The 21254-nt window shown below is 44.4% G+C and overlaps 1 protein-coding gene across 1 annotated transcript in view; it reads right to left on the reverse strand.

The window, feature by feature from the left end:
* Ntrk3 (neurotrophic receptor tyrosine kinase 3) overlaps positions 1-21254 on the reverse strand; it is a 357015-nt gene that overhangs the window by 290215 nt on the left and 45546 nt on the right. The window contains exons 2-3 of the mRNA XM_051206601.1: positions 9842-9916; positions 9139-9210 (exon numbers count right to left, since the gene is read on the reverse strand). Coding sequence (XP_051062558.1) covers positions 9139-9210; positions 9842-9916 — 147 coding nt within the window. The remainder of the gene's footprint in view (positions 1-9138; positions 9211-9841; positions 9917-21254) is intronic.

Here is a 21254-nt window from a genome sequence, read left to right on the forward strand (position 1 = left end):
CTATCCCATGGGTAAATGGCCCCATTTTCAAGTCCTGCTCCACTGGCAGTTCTTTGTGTTTACCTGAGGGCCAGACACAACAGCCTAGAAGCAGGAACACATGTCTAAACAGCTCTAGGAGAAAGTCCAAGTGGATACTGTTATGCATATCCATGGCAGCAGCAACCATGCCCTAAAGCAGCCTTCTCCCTAGACCCAGACCCATAGTCCTTCCAAAGCCTGACTCCACAGTCACCTCCTCCACTTCAGACCATCTCTAACCAATAACCCCTGAGTTCTCCAGCGTCCTCCAGCACCTCCTATGGTGAGACACAGAGGACAGCAGCTGTCTGTGCAGCATGCTAAAAGTTGCAGAATTTAACTGAGAGAAGGCTCCGAGCCAGCCCTAAAAGACAGGCGCACCTTCTCTCGTCTTCTTCCCCTGCATAGTGAAGGAAGGCATATAGTAACAATCAAGGCACCAAGGGTGGGGTAGGTTCCTGGTGGCCCATCTACTTCATGTACAGAGTAGAGCCACTGTCATTTATGGCTTCTCTTTGTCGTCTTCTAGTGACCACAGCACAAGTTTATTTCTCTCTCACACTACATGACCAGGGAGGGACAGCGATGGTGTGACCCCATCATCTTTACCACAAGACTCAGGCTAATGGAGCGGCCTCCATCTGCAGCATCACTGTGTTCTGCTCCATAGCAGAGTGAAAAGAGATAAAGCGGCCTCATGCAAATTCTTGAAGCTTCTGCCAAGAAGGAGCAGAAGGGGGTGTGTGTGTGTATGTGTGTGTGTGTGTCAGTGTTTGTGTGGGGGGGGGCCTGTGTGGGCCTGTGCCTGCCTATGCATGTGCACACATGCATGCATGTACATGCACATGTACATATATACACAGTGTACAACTCAACAGGCTTCAATATACTGCTATATAATCCTTTACTGTGATAAATTTTAGAAAAATTTCCTTATTCGCAAGAAAGCCTCATACCTGGTATATCCTTAACTTATCTGACTATGGTGGAAACCATAAAGAAACATTTTTATGATGCAACATATATGTCATTTTCTAAGCCTATAATAGTTTTGAGTTTATTGGGGGGTTTTTGTTTGTTTGGTTGGTTGGTTGGTTTTTTGTTTTTTCTTGTTTCTGTTTAGTTGGTTGAATTTTTAAGACAGTCTTTCTTATATATCTCTGTCTGGGCTGGAACTTGAGGTATAGCCCACTGTAGCTCCAGATTCTTTGTTTTGCCTTTTTCTTCTTCTTCTTCTTCTTCTTCTTCTTCTTCTTCTTCTTCTTCTTCTTCTTCTTCTTCTTCTTCTTCTTCTTTGTGTGTGTGTGTGTGTGTGTGTGTTCATAAGTGTGTAGACATGCATGTGTGTATATGCATGAATTCACACATGCATTTATACCTGCACACACATGATGTTGGAGTGTTTCTCAATCATTCTTCTATCTTATTCTTTGAGACAGGGTCTCAGAGTCATGCCCAGAGCTCACCAACATGCAAGTGTCACTCACCAGCTCTTGGTTTCCCCTGTCTCCACCTTAGGAAGCTGCTGTTACAGAGTAGGCATTGTGCCCATAAGGCATACACATGGAATCTGAAGATCTGAACTCTACTCCTTTTGCTTGACAAATGTTTTCCCTCTTGATCCTCCTGCCTCCACTTCCCAAGTACTGAGATTACAGAGGTGTGCCAGCACATCTGTTTTGTAAATGGCTTAACTGTGCACCTCTCTGGAACACCCTCCAAAGTAGCTCCTAACTCATGGAAAAAGGAAGTCTAAACAGCTCTGAAACTTTTGGGAAAACTGTATACATGTTTGGGGAAATTGCTTCTCTGAGGATAAATATCCACATTATTTTGGCAATGCCAGGGATTGAACACAGGGAATTTACAAGCTAGGCAAACAGTCGCTACGCTATGTCCTCATTCCCCTACATTGGGGTAAAATCTATGGCTTTATTCACTCTCTCTAAAGGTTAAAATAAACACATGTGCTACCGTATTGACATTGGTAAATCTTAAGGACAGGGAGCACATCTTGTACATTGATCAACTGTCTGCAGCATGCAGCACTTTGAGGGGACATGAAGGCCTCCAAAATCATGATTCACCACATATTTATTAAGTAACATAAGAAGAGACTGGCCACCACTGTCAATCAAAAAAAAAAAAAAAAGAATAGCAACTAATTTATACTAATTCTTATTATGGGCCAGTCATTCTCCTTAATAATTGATAAAGCTTATTTACACTCTTCCTCTTGCTAATAAGCATATTATCCCCATTTTCCAAATGTGCATATGAGACACAGATAAGCAGGATGGTAAGATCCCTTTCCCAGGACACTCAGATATCTAGGACAGATCCAGAATCCAAGCTCAGTCAATCCATCTCAAAAACACATACTCTCACATGCTCATCAACACCATTCCCCTAGTAATGACATTAAATGAAGGCAGGAGATTTGGTGGACATACTTAGAAGGCAGATCTAAGAAAGCGCAGAGATGCACTATTCCATTGCATCTGTGCCCAGCATTGCAAGAGGGTACTGTTGGCTATGACCCTGTAGTATTCACTTTTGTTCATTCTGGTTATTGTTGACTTGGTGTGTGTGGTACGCTGGGTTGCATCTGTAGTATTGGGCATCAAACCAACAGCTTCATACTCCTTAAGCAATTCTCTACTGTTGGATTGCTCCCCTAGTGCCCACATTCTTAGAATGTCAGGAATTCACATGGATCATTATTTTTAAATTGGAGTACAATGGTCTCTGAGACATGGACTCTGGTGAGACAGGATCCAAGTCAATAGTGTAATGTGAAGGAAAGAATGCCACAGTGAGTACAGTCGTTGCCTTGCCCGTGCCCTCCCCCCCCCCACCTTGGTTTTTAGAGACAGGGTTTCTCTGTGGCTTTGGAGGCTGTCCTGGAACTAGATCTTGTAGACCAGGCTGGTCTCGAACTCACAGAGATCTGCCTGCTCTGTCTCCCAAGTGCTGAGATTAAAGACATGTACCACCAACACCTGTGCTCTTACATGTGGAGATCTTGATAAGATTCATTGATCAAGACATCTTCTCAGACAGGGTAATCAAGGCAGACAAGAGCCACTCACCTTGTCCTAGGTACTGAGTAGGAACAGTGAATAATACCAAGTCTCCATCTCACAGATATTTACACTCTGGTAGAGAACATCTAGTACAGACTTACACAAATGACTGAATGGTTGTTATTTTTCAAAAAGTCAATAGTTAAAAAAAAAAGTTCAAGGAAACAATCAAGCCACATGATATAATAAAAAGTGATAGGCTTGTAAAGGCCACTAAGATTGGTCAGAGAAACCTTGAAAGAGCAAGTGACATTAGAGAAAATGGTGGGGAGCAGGGTTAGGCATGGAGATCGAGGCTGGAGAATTTCTGTGGGTCAGATGGATCGGCAGAGAGGAAAATGCACAAGGTGGGGGATAAGCCTGGCATGTCCGGGAAGTGAGAGAAGGCTTGAGGCTACAGCAGAGAAAGCAGGGAGAAAGCACAGGGAATTAGACAGACATGGGACCATGACTTGAACCCTGAGGCCATAGTGAGGACTTGGGCTTTTACCATAAATAACGCAGAGAGTAACCGGAGGGTTTTAGGCAGAGGAGTGTTTATCTATGTGCTTAAAATATCACTCTGATCCAGGCATACACTTACAGTCCTACTTTTGGGCATTGGCAGAGAGGGGGATTCTGGAGTGACAACCAGCCTCAGCAACACAGTGAGTGCAAGGCCAGCCGTCTCTAAATACAGATAAACAAACAAAGAAATCACCCTCACAACTTTACTGAGAGTGAAATGCAGCTGTGACAAGTGGAACCAGGCAGGTTGGGATGGACGTGTCCTTCCAACCTGTGAGGCTGGAAGACTTTTGAGTTTGGAACCAGCTTGAGCAGTGCAGTGAGATACGGTCTCAAAACCAAACAGTTGGAATCCCACTTTGGCGGAGCTACGCTTGTCATATGATTTAGCCACCTGCATAGGGGTTTGGAACAGACAGCCAAGAAGCAAGGCTGGGAACAGCAATAAGAATCTGAATTTGAGAATTGGTTCTAGCAGCTCTTCCAGGTTAACTATCTGTGATGGCTGAAACTGGATGCCAGTTTGGGGGAGGGTGCTGAGCCTTTCATAATCTGCTGAGTTAAGTTCTTTGTATACTTTGTCTTACTGAAGGTTCAGAACCATCCTAAGTAGGAGGGGATCTTACACTTCCTCACAAACTCACTGAAGTTCACTAGTTTCCCTAAGGTCAACAGTGTGAGTAAAAACCTCAGGTTTGGCTCTCCAAGGCCCTTGGTCCATTACCATCAGCATTATAGAGTATTCCATGGCTGCAACCTCCACATAGAACAGAGAAGGAAGGCCATGTGCATGGAGGCAGTAAGGGGACAAGTATGCCAGTCACCAGCCCCACTGGGACACAGAAAAAAGTCTCAGTGCAGAGGTAAGGGCAGGCAGGGAGGTGAGTGTTTATTATTAAAATATAAACCTATCAGCCTGGAATCCAAAATCAGGCTACTTCAACCTCTAGTGATTTGTAATACATAATAAATCAGCCCTGCCATGTTTCTATCCCTGTTCCTTCAGGAGAAATGAATTGCATACTGTCCAGCCAGTGACCAGGAAGGTGGGGCCTCCAGCCATTTCCTTTATCCCTATCCACCTAAACACTGCTGACTTTCTCTCCTTGAAAACGTCCAAATGGAAGTGTTCCCGCCTTATCCCTCCCTCATACCCAGGGTTCCCAGCTGAACAGATCCATTGAATTTCTGCCTACAGCAACTTAATGTGAGACCACAACCAACTCCGAGGGATTAAAGAAATTCTTTTGGTTTGCTGAAATCTTACATTAAATATTCTTGGAAATAAGTAGGCCATAGGCTAACACTATGAAATCTTTCACAATAAAGATATTCAGTTAGTAATACAACCATTGGTACAGGATCCGACCTCAATAGGGAAAGAAACTAAACAGCTTTCTCAGCCCAAGCTCTTTGAGGCTGGATGGTGCTAAATCTCCAGGGAGAAATTCCAGCTCTCTAATAAAAGTTTAAAGACCCCCACATCCCTCCCATCTGAAGCACTTGCTAAGAAAAGCAAAGAGGAGAAACACTCAGGGATGTCAGAAAGTACACAGACTTCAGAGACACAGGATGGGAGTCCTCAGTCTGACTACTCCACTAACTTACAGCATGACCTTAGGAGAAATTGATGGGACTCAGTGTGTTCATCAACGAAACGGGGACAAAGGAGCTCTCAGATAGACACTATGCAGAGTGACATGAGATGAAATCCGCAAATGCACTAGGTCCATTCCTTGTCTCATAGTAAATTCTTAATGAGTATTAATTAGCCTTTCCTTTTCTTTGTTGAGACGTGAGCATGTGTGCATGTATGTGCTTATGTGCATATGTGTATGTGTGCGTGCGTGCGTGCATGCGTGCGTGCATGTGTGTGTGTGTGTGTGTGTGTGTGTGTGTGTGTGAGCCTGCATTTGTGTGAACATACACCCATGTGCAGGTGAAGGACAGAGGCAAACTCCAATGTCATTCCTCAGGATCCGGTTCTGTTGTTTTTGTGAGATGGGCTCTCACTGGCCTTGGGTGGCTATCAAAGAAGCACAAGCCTGTCTCTCCCTCCCCGGTGCCAGATTACAAAACCAACATGTCTGGCTTTTTTACATGGGTTCTGGAGATCAAATGCAGCAAGCACTTTACCAGCTAAGCAATCTCTCCCCTAGAGACTTGTATTCTTATTGCAATTTGCTAAGCATCTGGTGATGGGGGGTGGGGGTGGTTTGGTTGATTTGTTTTGGTTGTTGTTGGACTTCTCACCCAAAGGTATAATAGAAAGATTCCTGAGAAGAGACTCTAAGAACCTAAGCACGCTTCTACTTCCACTCCTTACCAATAAGACTCTCTGTGCCTATGAAACAAAGCTACCTACCATAACAGCCACCAGGATGGCTGTGAGAACTTGGTGAGATGAAGTATATGGAAGTTCCCTGGAAACCAGGAAGTGCTCTAAAAGGAAAGGAAACACCATCACTGGAACACAGACCATAGAACGCACCTACATCACTTTCCTCATGAGGACACCGCCCTGGAGATCCAGGCTGTGTGTGAGCCTCCCTACAGAAAACAACGTTCTTAAAGGGGAAAAGAACTAGCAACAGAAGTTAGTCTCAGAACATTTGGGGGATGGTCTGTATTCAACAGTGTTAGTAGATGTGGTCTCTAAACATTTAGAAATAAGAAAGTTATAGACTTACTCCTTGCTGAGGACACCTGGGATGAGCAGCATCTAGAGTGGTCTACATAGAGTCAAAAGCAAGAGAGACTGGGTAGAGAGAAGAAACAAATGTATCCAGGTTGACCCATCCACATTCAAGGAAAGAAGACAGTAGCTATTGAAAACAGGTATATTTCAGGCGCAAGGGTAGTGAAATGTGTGGAACAGAAATCTAGCTGTTCCAGGATAAAGATGGGTCAGGGAAGTCACTAAGACCATCTTATCCCTCCCATCGGGTTCTGTGATCAGCAACAGCAGAACACAATATCATTATCAGTAAGCATCATTTCTAAACTCTACTTGCTGGGCTAAAAGTCGTACTGAACATTAGCCATGTAGTCTTTGCCTAGAACAGGCACTGCCCTTATTCTCAATTTGTAACTTAGCAAGCCATTATTCCCATGATCAAGTTGAAAAGTCCTTGTCCTACCCTCAAGGCTCTTGGGATAAGCAAGAGGGTTAAAAAAAAATCCAGTCCTTCATAAAAGGTCTTTCTGAATGTATTCACCAATATCTCATCTGTCCAGATCCAGCAAAATAGAGAAGGAAACTGAAGTAGTCAATAGGAGACGGTCACTCAAGACAACCTAGGGTTCCAATGTCCCATTATGCTTGCTGCCAAAACTTGACCTTGACATCATAGGCTCATTTTCTGATGTGGGGAAGAAAGAATTATACTGGTGACAGGCACAGCTTCAGGGATGAAGGGCAGTTGTGTTGCCCCCATCAGATGACTGAAATGACTTGGGCAAGAATATCATTTCCTGCTTCTTATTTTGTACAGAGGGAAGAAGAAACATCTTCTCGGCCATTTCCCTTTAAAAGGGGGGTGGTGTGGAGAAAGAAAGAAACAGCCGCCAAGCCAGGGCTTGGCAATTAGTGTTGGAGTAAGTGATCGCCTTGTGATTGCTCAGCTGGGGCCTGAAGACTTGTAAATGCATTTAGAAGACAGAAATAGAAGACGTTGTGAGAGAGCAGCAAAACCTGGACCATTTGCCAGGAGAAAATGTCCCAAAGCTGACGGGAAATTCACTCAGTAGGGATTTGGGGTGTGTCTTCATAAATGGATGAAGTTCACTCACAAAATCTATAGATGAGCCAGACTGTGTGTCTTGCCCTATGGTCTCTGCTATCTGTGACCTTCAGGCTCCTCTGGAGTCCCCACCATGTCTAATAGAGCCCTTTAAGTGGTTGCTGATGATTAAACAAACAAAAAGTCTGGTGACATTGGACTGCACCTCACATAACAGTAGTCAGCTGGAACTGTCACGTGGTTCCATAGCCCCAACTGTTCCCACCTGATTGGCCAGACGCATGTAGTTTCGGGACCTCTGTGTGTTGTGAAAAAGGAGACGTCTCAGATATCACAAGCTCTTTCCCTTGGGAACTTTTACAATGAAACTCAAATCGGCAATAAAATAAACACCTGGAACATCTGGTCCAAGGCCCTTCTCTGGTCACAGCTATACCAACGGCTGAGAAGAACACACACATTGGGAGAATCATGCCACTGGGCGTAAACCAGGGCAAGGGAGCAAGAGCTGAGTTAGACAGTTCAAAGGGAGCTCTCAGCCCCCCATTGTTAGTACCTACGGCCCCCAGCAATGGCCAGGGAGCTTGCTATTTCCAGAGGAAAGAAAGAAAATTCAACACAAAGCACAAGTGGCTGAAAGAGATAAATAACTATTCACCCTGTGCTTGTGAAAATGCACAGACCTGAGAGTACAGCCAGGACCTCTGCGAAAAGAAACCACTCCCCAACCATAATTGTTCGGGGTCTCTTTCGACCTCTACATCCCCTGCTCACCACTTCTTCACAGCATCCCATTAGAAGCTCTGCTTCTTTATAAGAGATTTCGACCCAGCAAGTTGCCTTCTGTCATCAAGTGCCAACTACAGTGGCCAAAGAAAGATTAGTCAACCTACCGGTAGGTCTTATGTTTCCATCCCACGTGCAACAGGTCCCATGCCATGGAGTTCATGAATACTTTCTGCTCTTTGGGGTATAACCCCTGAACACCCGTGAGGCTATTCTTCTTGAGAAAGAGCTGACCCAGACAAGTATACCCCTGTGGAGGCATCAGTTGTCTTGTCCTTGATCACATACTGTAGGCTTTCTTTCATGCTCCCTTGCTTCATAAGAAACGACTGTGTTCCCTCCAAATCTCATAGTCTACCTACCTAGATGTAGACTAGGAGAAGAAACAATTACATGTGTGATTCCACTCCTGCAAGGTCTATACAGAGCCACTACCTAAAGAATTCATTCCATGGCAAGGAGAGGATATAGAGTGAGGGAGGCACAAAAAGACAGATACCCATGAACATGTGCTCACTGTCTTAACCCAAATCAAGACCTATTATCTTATGCAGATATTTCCATTCCTCAAAGTTCTTCTGTATTGAATCTATGCTCTTCTTATACTTAGTCTGGTCTTGCTTTCCTTCCTGCCATTCCCAACATCAACACATACACACCACTACAATCTTACATATATTCTCAGAAGAGTCATGTCCATACCATATTAAGGCCCTGTCATTTATATTCCCACAAAGCTGCAAATTACCTTATTAAAAAAAGAAAGGTTCAAACTTGCTAGACAGGAGAATCTCCCACTCAGCCCTGGCTTCCTTCTACTAAAAACCTTTGAGATTACCAAATCCCAAATGTTCATGCTAAGGAGATAAAACTGAAGGCCTAAGAAAGTTAAAGGATTTGGCCAGGGACAACAAATACCACAGCCAACCTCATTGTCCAAGACTATCTCCATGCATTCACCCCTGCGCCTTCTCCCAAAATCCAGTTCTACTCACATATAACGCAAATGGGGGTTCTTGGCAAAGGCCCTGGGCTGGATGTTCCGGAGTCCAGAGTTCTTGATGGTCCTAAGTAGAGAGAAAAAGAAAGAAGGTTGGCAGAATCCCAGGGGTTACAGCCAAAAAGAAGGCAAACCCTGTGAGTGGGCTGTAGCTCTCTTCATCACTAGTCACCCTAGCTGGCCAACTGTGGGTTCAATGAGAGAGATAAAACCAATTCCTTTGGAGAACTAGATAAAGGTTGGAATATGAGCAGATTATTGATTGCAGCTACTCACTTCCCATCCTGACCAGTAGTTGAGAACTAGAGTTCCTGGTGCTCCAGAGACAAGGAGATTTCAGTGCCTTGTGCCTTCTCCTCCTCACACCTGGTGCCCCGTGTCTAAAGCTGAAGTTCCCTGCAGTGCTGAATGACAATCTGACACTGGGGATGCGGTGTAGGGTTGTGCCAAGCACAGGACCGAGAAAGACCACAATCCCAGCAGGCACTGGGGGCAAGGCTGCCTTAAGACCCTAACCCAGGCCTGTTCAGACTAAGGTGGCCCCTGACAATCCCTAAATAGGTGATGCCAACCATTCCCAAAGAAAATTCCTGAGAAAAAGCACTGAGGCAAAAGTCTTCCCATTACTGCTACTTCACCACAGAAGATGACAGGCAGCAACCCAGTTGTTCCTTAGCAAGCCATCCCAGCATACTCACAGCTTCTGGAGTCCTGTGTAGAGCTCCATATCCACAGCATTAAGGGTGTGCAGGCCTCGCCAGTTCTCTATGTGTCTGCAGGAAGAGAGGAGAGGTCAGAGCACTGAAGCCAGGGGCGGGGTGCCAGCTTCACAGTCAGACATGAACTTGAAGCCTGGAGCATAAGCCGTGACTTCTGACAAATCACCAATTAACTATGAGCTCAGTTTCTCCCTCTGGATGGACAGGAATGAAGGACTCAGTTTCTAAGTGTGTAGCCTGAGGATGGAGTGCTCAGTATCCATCCCCAGCTCCAGAACATTCAACCCCATTGCTCAAAGTTTTGATTCAATTTACTTCCTTCTTATTCCTCTTCAAGATTTTCTTTTTCTTTCTTTCTTTTTTTTTTTTTTAATTTCTTAATGCCTGCATAGCAAGATAATATAAATGACATGGTTTGGGGAATGGGGGTGTAGCTTATCTGAGAGCATGACTTCTGGGCAGACAGGATGAAGAGAAAGACTTACTTGGCGGCGCATTCATCCACCAGGACACAAAAGACCACTCTATCTGCATGACCACAGTTCATTCCATCTGGAGTTCAAGAAAACCAATAAGTAACTCCAGAGATGGGACCCCTAATGACTCAGAGATGCCACAGGGCAGTAGGAATAGGATAACTTAGAAACTCTGGGAAGCAAGTTCAGTTTCGTCTTTGAGACTCCAGTGCAGATTAGGCAAGCATTTTAACCAATTTGTGTCTCTTGTTTCTTTGTGAAGGAGTGGTACCCTACCACATCAGCTTCTCCTCCTCCCACCACAAGAGATCTCTTCCTAAATGCTCCCTCAAGTAATTTCAATTTTAAAGAGGGTTGTATCCAGCAAGACTATATTTACTAAGTAACAACTCATATTCTAAGATTAATCAGAGACAAAAAATCATTTTTATTGACGCTCTTTATCAACAGGTGCGAACCTGTGTGAACTGGCCCAGGGCATAAACTCCAGCTCAAAGCAAAGATGGTCAAGACTGTTTTTATGATGAGAAGGCTGATCATGAATATGTGTCCACTTTTTGTTGTCCCTCGACACTGAAAAAGGACAAATATTTCTTCGCTGCTGATTTTAGAGTGGCCACGTTGAAAACCATTGCATTGCTAATTACCAAGACTTTTATGTTACTCTGATATTGTATGAAAGATGACCTCCCATGAGGTGCCAGAAGATCCTAGGAAATGATCCATCCAAGCCATCCTGGAACCTAACTCTCCTCGGTATCCAAAGGTTGCAATACGCAAGAGGTCTCAGTACCATTTCAGTAAAGAATACAGTTACCTAAGGCACATGCTAGCCAGAAAAATGACCACCACTTTTCTCCAGACAGCTCCTCCCTATCCCGACCACACCAATGGTTCTGCCATCTGCTGCCCAGTCCAACTGGAGACAAGAAGGCAACAAGGCTGTGGTTGCCAGGACTTCTGGCACCATTTCAGAGCCGCACAGCGACAAGGTATGCCAAGAGCCCATTTTGAAACACATTCTCCCAGAGCCCCTACGGAGCAGCCAGAGACACTGGCATTTGTTGGGGACATTAACCAGGTGGCCAGGTTGGCATTGGCCTCTAACTCTGACACCTTCTCTCTGGAAGCCTCATGGTTTCAAGGCAGTTCTCATGCCCCGGTCTCACCGAGGCAGGAGCACTGACAATATTTCAGATGCAAAGGAAAGCCAAGAGGAATAGGACCACCTGTGCTACTAAGCCCCCCTCCAGTGTATATTCCTGGGCCATGGGCCATGTCAAATACCAAGAAGATCACAGTGTTTATACAGCATGTTCTTCGTTCAGGGGAGACCAGCTTCCTACATGGATCTGTTTCCAACAAGGAGCTATCAATCAAATTGTTTAAATAAATGAAATCACTTTCTTGGCCCCTATTAGCATTCCATAAATGGATTTTGATGATTGTAGAGATGCCAGCCATTGCATTCTGAAACTTCCTTCATTTCAGTCTTTATGATATATGCTTTCAAACAGACCCTTCCTAGACTTGCCACACACTGAGAAGTGGCAAATGAGTGACACGCTGGTGTAGAGTCCTCCAGGAAGTTAAATAACAGCCCCCCCCCCCCGCATCCTCTTTTGCTTCTGATGCTCCTGAGTCAGGGAGCAGCAGTGTTGCAACCAGATTGCAGAGTATCAAGAAGTCAGTGCTCTGGCATAGTCACTGGCAAACTATGGGGTGGGGCCAAATTCAGCCCATTGTTTGCTTATGTATAGCTTCAAAATTAAGATTCAGTTTCATATTTTTAAAAGCAAATCAAAGGAAAAACTTATTTTGTGACCTATAGGAATTAGATGAAATCTACATTTCTGTGCTCATGATGTTCCCTGTCATCCATAGCTACTTTCAAGTTATAAAGCTGAACCATCACTGCAGAGACCACTTGGCCTGCAAGGACAGGATTTGCTCTCTGGCCCTTGATAGAAAGAGAAAAGAAAAAAAAAAAGCTTGCCAGCCCCTGCCTAGAGCAAGGCTGCCAGAATGCTAATCCTAGCCCCAAGAACACTCTACCAAGGACACTCTGTCCACACCACATCACCTGTTTGTGCCTCAATTTTCTCAGCTGTCAAATGGGGATAATAAAATGTCTGTCTCATAACAACATGAAAATTGAAGGATGTATTAAAGAGCTCTTGAGGGACTGGGGGTATAGCTCCACTACTCATCTAGATTACCTGAGACCCAGACTCAATCCCAGTGCCACAAAATACTAAAAATAAATAACAACCAAAAGCCTTTGTAGAACTGGATACACAGAAGTCTTTGGAAGTCACTAACCATGGAGATTATACAAGAAGTCTTTTCTTGGTTTTCAAGTACAAATGCTAGAAGTTAACATTTCTTGGTCATAGTTAATTTTAAAAAAAAGCAGAAAAGTATGGTCATCATTAATTTTAATGACCCATTGTGGCAGAAGGGTAGGACAGGAAACTTACCATTAATGACTTCTAGGAAAACAACTTCAAGAAAGCATTCATGAGTCACCAGGTAAAGGACGCTGGTCACTGGGTTTGACAACCTGAATTTAATCTTTAGAAATACTCCAGATAAAAAAGAGGGAACTAACTCTGATAAGTTGTCTTCATGGAGGAAGGCTTAGTAGCACACACACACACACACACACACACACATACTCTAACTCCTAACAACAGCAGCAGCAGCAAAAATAAAATACTTATGTATATTTAAATAAACAGATTTTTTAAAGGAAGAAAACACCCATGGAGGGTGACAGTAGGGCAGAGAAGAAGCATGCCAGTTGAGGTGCTGCCTTGACATTTGCAAATGACATTGCCCATGGCCTGCCAAGTCTTCAGTGACTCACTGCTTGGTACCAAACAAGAGGAGTCACTTATGGTAACTCTGCTGGCTGCTATTAGAAGGCCACAAGTTTCAGTGGGAGAGGCTGGCTCTACAAAGTATAGTAAATGAATAGCATGAGGTAAGAGAGTACAATTGGCATGGTTTCATTAGTGCCAAATAGGGAAGGCAGAACCTAGTGCCAGTACATAGGGTTCTTCATGTCTGGTGCTTTTTCTGGGTACTCCAGTTCAATAAGTATGCATTTTTAAAGGAAGGTCAGGGCTTAAATAAAGGATTCGTGACAAGAGCTAGATTGGTTCTTCCTGCAGATGTCTCACAAAGCCTGCTGTAGTGTTCAGAGGGAAAAGAGCTCTCGTGGTGATCGTAGGAAGATGGTGACAAGTAGAGTCCCCACAGGGACCCACAGCCTTTCATCCACCTGGAGTCACCTGTTCCAATCAAGGACAAGGAGGAGAGGGTAGAGAGATCCCAAAAGTACTTGGGTTCTCTCCCTTGCCTTTTATCAATTGCCTCCTCCTTAGGATGTTAACAGCAAAGCTCTCAAGAGGAGGTAAATTTGTCTCCCAAGGGACAGTTTTCCTATCTGCAGACAGTTTTGATGCTCATAACAGGGTAAATAATAACACTAACAGCTGGTTGGGTAGGGGACAGAGACGCACAGGACAGACTATAGGAAAGTGTCTGCCCCAGAGGTCCCCAGCTCTGAGATAGAGACCCTTTGTCTTCTCACATAAAGCACCTGCCGAAGGTGTCACCAAAGCTGGAAACCCACCGCTTAAAATGTCATTTTGAAAATGACTGCTTTGCATCAAACACAAGGAGTCTGTGGGTGGCCCCAAACACTTCCTGCACTGGTGAGCCTAGGAGAGCAACTCAAAAACATGGCTCTCAGGAGCCTTTCAAGCCAGGGGTGTGAAGGAGTTATAGATGATATCCATCTGCGAAGAACCTTTTCCCATATTCATCTCAATGTCCTGCCCCCAAACTTTCACATTGCCTCTTCAAGAAACTGCAAAACCACCACTCTGCCTGGACCTTGTACATACACATCCTTTTCTCCAGACAGTGTGACAAAATGGGATGCCCCATGACAACACAAACTACTAGAGCCTTATACATGTAGCTTGTAAATTCCAATGGCGTCAAGATGGATCTCATGGAACAGGGGTTAAATGGGCTATAGTCAAGCAGTGACCATTGCAGTCTCCTCCACAGCATGAGGAACATAGCCCTTCTCTATAATCCAAAAAAGCATCTCTGATTCCTACAGACCCAGGGTTCCTGATTCAGATCCTATTTTGGAATATGACAAAGCACAAATTAAGTATTAATTGGAGACACAAAGCCCTTTTGTGCTAGAATAAATTAGATGATACTTTGTCCCATAGCTTTCTCTTCCTCTTTCTGTTTCACTTGAGCCAATATGGAAATGACCTGGCAACATCCAAGCAACTGAAAATCAGTTAGGACAGACTGTGTGGTCCATATTTTAATTAAAAACATGTCATGTGTCATTTATAATCCCAGTATTTAATGTTTGTATTCTATATCCAGAAAATTCTAGAACATGGAGACATCTGCTGCCATATAGCTAGAGAAAACTAATGTGAAAAGAAACCTACAAGAGGGTCAGGGGACCCTCCCCCAGACAAAATTTCCTAGTCACTTGGATACTTGGCAAGGCAGGAGTTGGTGGGTAGGCCTTGGTATCACCCTTCCTGCAGACACAGTAGACCCAGCATGGCCTCTTTTCCAACCCTTTCCCTCTCCTCCCTTCCTGTCACATTGCTGTTCTTTTCAGTGTGACTTCACACAGCTATTAAGGAGCTGTTCTTCATAACCAAATTTTCCAGACAACTAAATTTAAAATAAAACCTTTGCATTGTCAAGTTCCTTGCTGTATTTTTTCCCTCTCCCTAAAATGCAGTCCTAATCACCTGACTTCTCCAGCACAGCACTCAGAGCAATAATCACTCTCCTGATAACCCTGTAGCACAGTAGTAATGTCTGCTGGACTCAAACACCCTGAAACCTTCAGAGGCTTCTCCGGGTGTACAGAACTCATTCCCCTGCCTCAGACAGTCCTGCCCATACACGATTTCTGATTTGAAGGGTGCCTTTCTAGTTCTTTCTTTGATATCACAATGGGGTTTGGGAGCTAAGCAGAGCTGGAACAGGCTCTTTTCTTCTAATTTGCTGTGGACAGTCTCCCCTGCATCCTCTTGGAGCACAGAAGCTAAAAGCTGATGGACAGGCCAACTAACAATTTGAGCAACTATGCAAAGGCTACCATAAATGCCCTTCCCGGATAGTGAGATCAACAACTAACTTATCCATGGAGCCCTCATCTAATACCTGTTGGAAACAGAAGCAAACACCCATACCTAAACACTGAGTCAAATTAGAATCCAGACGCAGATGGAGAGGACAAGACCAGGTTGCAGAAACACATAGAGACAGCTAACCTGAACAAGGAGGAGCTAATGGGCCCCCAGACTGATAGCTGGGAATCCAGCATGGGACTGACTCAGGCCTCCCTGAATATGGGTCTCAGCCAGAAGGTCTGAGCAGTCTAAGGGACCTCAGACAGTGGAACCAGGATGTATCCCTGGTGCACAAAAGGTCCTTGCAAACACATCCCCCATGGAGGGATAACTGCCTTAACCTAGAGATAGGAGAGAAGCCCTAGTCGCTACTTCAAAATGACCTGACAGATCTACATGACCCCACCTGGATGGCATTGCCCTACATGTGGAATTGGGGTGGGAGATGGGAGGAGAGGGTGGTCAGGGTGCATGTGAGGGGGCAGAGAGGGTAAAAGGGGAGGGAAGGAGGGAGGGAGAGGGGACTGGGATCAACATGTATAATAATAAATTAAATTTTTAAAAAAGCTGACGGACAGAGGGAATCTGTCCTGTATGGGCAAGCATCTTAGATCTGGAAACTGAATGCCCTCAGGCCAGAGACTCAAGCCTTTGCAGCCCTTATGGGAAGCTGGCAGTATGAGGGTTAGAGGGGTAGTGTGTTTGTCAAGAGTAATATACACTGCTAGGGTATGATCAGGTAGTCCCATTACTAATGGAAGAAGCATATGCTAAATAAGACTAAATAAGATCTGGAAAGGGTCTCAAAGAATTTTAAAAAAAACATTCACACATACACACACACACACACACACACACAAAACTGTACACACATGCACATAAGGTAGATACTTATTCATTGCTTTACTTCTCTTTCTAGATGATTCCAGTTACCACATAAATGGTATTTTATAGGAGGTGAAGTCATAATCCAATCCATGTTTATCTGGTAACACCTAAGTGTTCACCATCATTATGTTCATTGTAGTTACTCTTGACTTGACCTCCTGGCAAAAGGTAGTTAGTTGAAATCAGTGTTTCTACGTCACACACACACACACACACACACACACACACACACGGCATAACATATATAATTATAATGCATAATTATATAACACACATACACACACACCATATACATATGTATATCCAACTCCTCTAACACAAAAGTGTAAGCAAGACAATAAGTGTGTGTGTGTGTGTGTGTGTGTGTGTGTGTGTGTGTGTACATCTACTCCTCTAACACAGAACAAAATAACATCAAAAACAAAGTGTTAGAAATACAGGTATCTCTACTTTCCAGAGTGTCCCCAGATAAGCCCAGGGCAACGATCAACTTGCTTAAGTCTTGTACTAAGAGGAAGGCCTCACCTGAAATGTAAGTTGACTGCTGGGGAAATAAGCCTGGGAGTCAAAATGAGTCAACATTAGAACCGATATCCATCTGTGTGTGTGTGTGTGTGTGTGTGTGAGAGAGAGAGAGAGAGAGAGAGAGAGAGAGAGAGAGAGAGAGAGAGAAAGAGAGAGAGAGAGAGAGAGAGAGAGAGCTTCTACACATACATAATGTACCATGCATTTATTTGACTTCGGAGCCTTATGAGGCAATGAGGAAACTGATTTGTTACCTAGGCATATTATGCATAGTGATTCAGATAGCAGCATTCGCTTTCAATTATCTGATATGTTTAGTATTATTAACAAACCTTCCAGAACAACAGCTCTATGGCATCAAGGCCCCAAGGGAGGCTAGGGCATAGCTGTCTGGGGCCATACTAGTCAAGTCACCAACTCTCTTTCCCTTTACAGCTGCTATTGGTGAATTAAATGCCTGGAGAACCAGACCGAAGAACCAGGGGCTTGGGGGATGGTGTGGGGTAATTGTTTGAGATGGTGACTCCAGCGTGCCAAGACATTAGGACACCAGCCTACAGGAATATGTATGCCAGAGTCCATGGCAAGCCAGCCCCACATCTGGGACCCACCTTCAGATACACAGAAAAAGAGCATTCAGCTCCTAAGGGGAACAGATGGGAGAGAGAGCATCCATGCAAGCTTCTTCCGGATCAATTCCAAAGCCCATGCCAGGAATAAGGAATGTATGTGTGCACACCTGTGCTCTTCAGGTGTTGAGACGCTATGTCCTAACAAGAAAAGATCAAGGGCACAATCTATCTGCCACCCTACTAAGAAAGACCTAACCCCACAGAGTGAGATTTTTACCTACAAATCAACCTGTTCCCTTTGGAGTCCAGACTCTTCTGCCTACATCTTCTAACCATACTGCCCTCCCTGCCCCAGATCCACTGCTGTCATTTGGGCTGTTACAGGATATTGGACCCAGTTTGCCCATTATCAGCTTGCCAAATAACCACCACCTCCAGCCTCTTCCTGCTTTCATTCTTTTCTTTCATCAATCTGTATGCCTGAGGGATCAAAGCTTCCATGGCTTCCTCTTATAATTACAACAATCCCAAGCATCATTGTCATGACTCATAATGCCTTGCATGCGCATGCCAGCAGAGCCTTTCCTCTGGATACACTCCCCTTGTTAGGTTGGCTCCAGCCATGCTGGCCTGACTTCTGTCCCTCCTATGAACCAGGAGTATTCCCAACTGGACCTTCTACAGGGAAGACTTCCCTGCCTCCATTAACCCTCCAGGTCTCCGCCCAAGTCCCCCATGTTCAGAGAAGCCAGCCCTCTCCACCTCTTTGCTTACACTTCCCCCTCCCCCATCTCTCCTCCAGTTCCCTAGCACTAGCTCTGTTTGTGTCCTTTGTGGCCTTAATAGCCATTTGTAATAGTCTTATTTAATTATTTTATTACATTTCTGTCATAAAGGAATCTACACTAGGACCATAATGCATGGAAACAGCAATTGGATCTGTCTTGTTTACCACTTACTTCCAGAATCTCAAATAGGGGCAGCTGCCTCTGGGTAAGTACATACCTGGGCAGCCTCCAGGAGGGCACCCTACCTCCATACAAAATGGTCTCCATGATGGTAACCTGAATGGCCCTGATCTCTGATCCCTTGAATAGCCCAGAACTCATCTCTGACCCCACACCACCCTGATAATCCCCAGGATGGATGTGGCTTAGAGTATAGGCTGAATGTCTTAGATATGGCAAGCATCCAGGTAATCAATATGGAACTAGAAGCCAGAAAAGGATGTCCTGAAGCCTCAAAAGCCCCATATACACAGCTCCCTCTCAAGGCCATGTCTGATGCCATGGTCAGTGTTAAGAATAGGTACATAAAGAGACTCCCTTAGATCAATTAACAAAGACTTGGTCCCCGAGTCTATGGATTCCATTGTCCCCTCTATGTGACTATGGCTGCTACCAGATTATAAGTTTTTCCAAGGACAGAGGCTGGGAGCCTGCATTTCCAGTGTTGTACAAGTCCTCAAAGAGAGACATCTGAGTGAGTGAATGGAAGTTAATAAGTCCCTCAGAGACTCAACAGAACGTAAGTGTTTAGCTATCTAGCTGCCCTGTGGAATTTCTTCCTTGCCTTCAACCTTCTACCTCACCAGAGCAACTCTTCTTCCTCCTCTTCTTCCATTGTCCTCTCTGTCTTCTCACCCCATGCATTTCCATCAGTATAAAACCACAACCCATCTAAAAATTAAATCTTGATTCCCTGTCTTGTGGCAGCTCCCAATTCATGTCTATACCCCTCACTGTGGCAAAGAGTTTTCAAGCATTCAATCCATACTCACAGACCCTACTTCCTCACTGCCCTTTCATGTTTCAACGTAGTTTGTCTCTGTCTGCTCTATAGGAAGCACATCCAGTATTTCCCATGTTGATGACACCAACAGACTCTTCACCATTGTCTGGCTACACATTCTCTTCATAGCAATTCACATAGTTGATCACTCTCTTTTTCTTGAAACAAACTATTTCTGGTATCCTCAGCTGCACAGTCTCCTGGGTTGCTGTCTAGTCTTGGACATCCATTCTTAGTCTCCTTTGTTGATCCATAATGTCAGTGTCTGCTAGGTCTAACCCTGAATGTCCCCTTTGCACTATTCTCTTCATGGCCAAGATGATTCAGCCAGGCGCTTGGCTATAATACCATCTATATGATGCCAGCGCCTCAATGGCTGCCTCTAGCCAGACTTCCTTCCTACTTATTTCACAAGTTGTAACCCATCCTGTCCAATAACAGTCCTTGCTCTCTACTCCTGAACTTTCTGTATCTCAGTAAGTTGTATCAGCACCACTCAGTTGTACCATCAGAACTCCACCACCCCTCCCCTCTCACTATCTAAGCCTCCAGCAAGTCCAACTCAAGAGCATACACCACTGTCTCTCACAAATACCATTCCCTCCAAAATATGGCCACAGCTTCCACTCAGCCTGAATAAATCTGTCTTTCACACAGAAGCCTGCATGAGCATTTTGAAATTTGTGATAAATTTCAACATAAACAAACAGGTATACAAACCTCCAGCGATTTTATTTTCTGCACTTGGCAGTTGTGATAAAATTCACATGTCATGAAGGCCAACAATGTGCTATGTGCTATAACTCATACCTCCTCATCCCCAGCTCAAACAAATCTTCCTCCTAGTTTATGTACCTTTTTCCTCAGTGATGTCCATCTTTTTTCCAGGACCCCAAGCTCCCTGTCTCCAGCAAGGCCTTTGCATTTGCTATTTCCTTTAGCTAAGATGCCACTAAAGAGTCTCCTAAAACGTCACTGCCACTGTGGCCATTCCTAACCAGTCTATACATAATCACTTTCTATAACCTACTAAATGAATAGTCATCAAGCCAGGATGGCTGTGTCTCCCTGAAGACCTATGGCAATGCCTAGTGACATTTTTGCCTTTACTGGGGAGGTGGCACTAAAATCTAGTGAGTAGAGGCCTACAATGCATAGGGTAGACCCACACACACACACACACACACACACACACACACACACACACAAAAAAAGAGTTTTCCGATCCCAAATGTTAATAGCACCAAGGCTAGACAATGTTGCTCTAGATATTTCCTTTGTCCCAGTAGTCACAATCCCGCACTTGTGTGATTTCTTATGCATAGTGCCTCTCTTGTCGTGGAGTGCAAGCTCCAGGAGAGCAGGCAAATTGTCAGTCTTGTTCATTATCAAACCTACAAGAGCCCAGGCGTACATGTCAGACAATATACAGTAATCAATGATTGCTACTCCTCAGAACATGATCCTGCATCAAATAGTGAAAAGACTACAACTACCAAGGTCTTCATGGGAACCAGCATCTTTTACAGCTATCTGGAGACTATGACATAGAAAAAACTATGTCTACTCATTGGGATTAGAGCCTGGAATTTCATGTGGCCCTAGGGAAACAAGCTCCTGCATGAGGATGAGAGTCAATGTGTCGTTAAACTCTGGACCCTGCTAGACATCTTAGCTTTGAACCAGGACAGGAAAGAGCAAGACATTGACCTTGACCCTTCTTCTTCTTCAGTGAGCCCTAGGGGAGAATGCCAGAATGAGAGGATGAGTTTCATTCTGGCCCAAGCAGTTGGCTAAGAAATGTGACAATATGATCTCTGAGCCTAAGTTCAGCTGGCCTCGGGAGTTGAGAGCACTGACTTTCGGGTGGTCAATTTCCTTAGAAAAATATGAAATGGCCAGGCAACCCTTTACTGAATTATAAAGCACTTATCACTTCTTTAATAAC

This window comes from Phodopus roborovskii, unplaced genomic scaffold (assembly GCF_943737965.1).
Source record: "Phodopus roborovskii unplaced genomic scaffold, PHOROB, whole genome shotgun sequence".
NCBI lineage: Eukaryota > Metazoa > Chordata > Mammalia > Rodentia > Cricetidae > Phodopus > Phodopus roborovskii.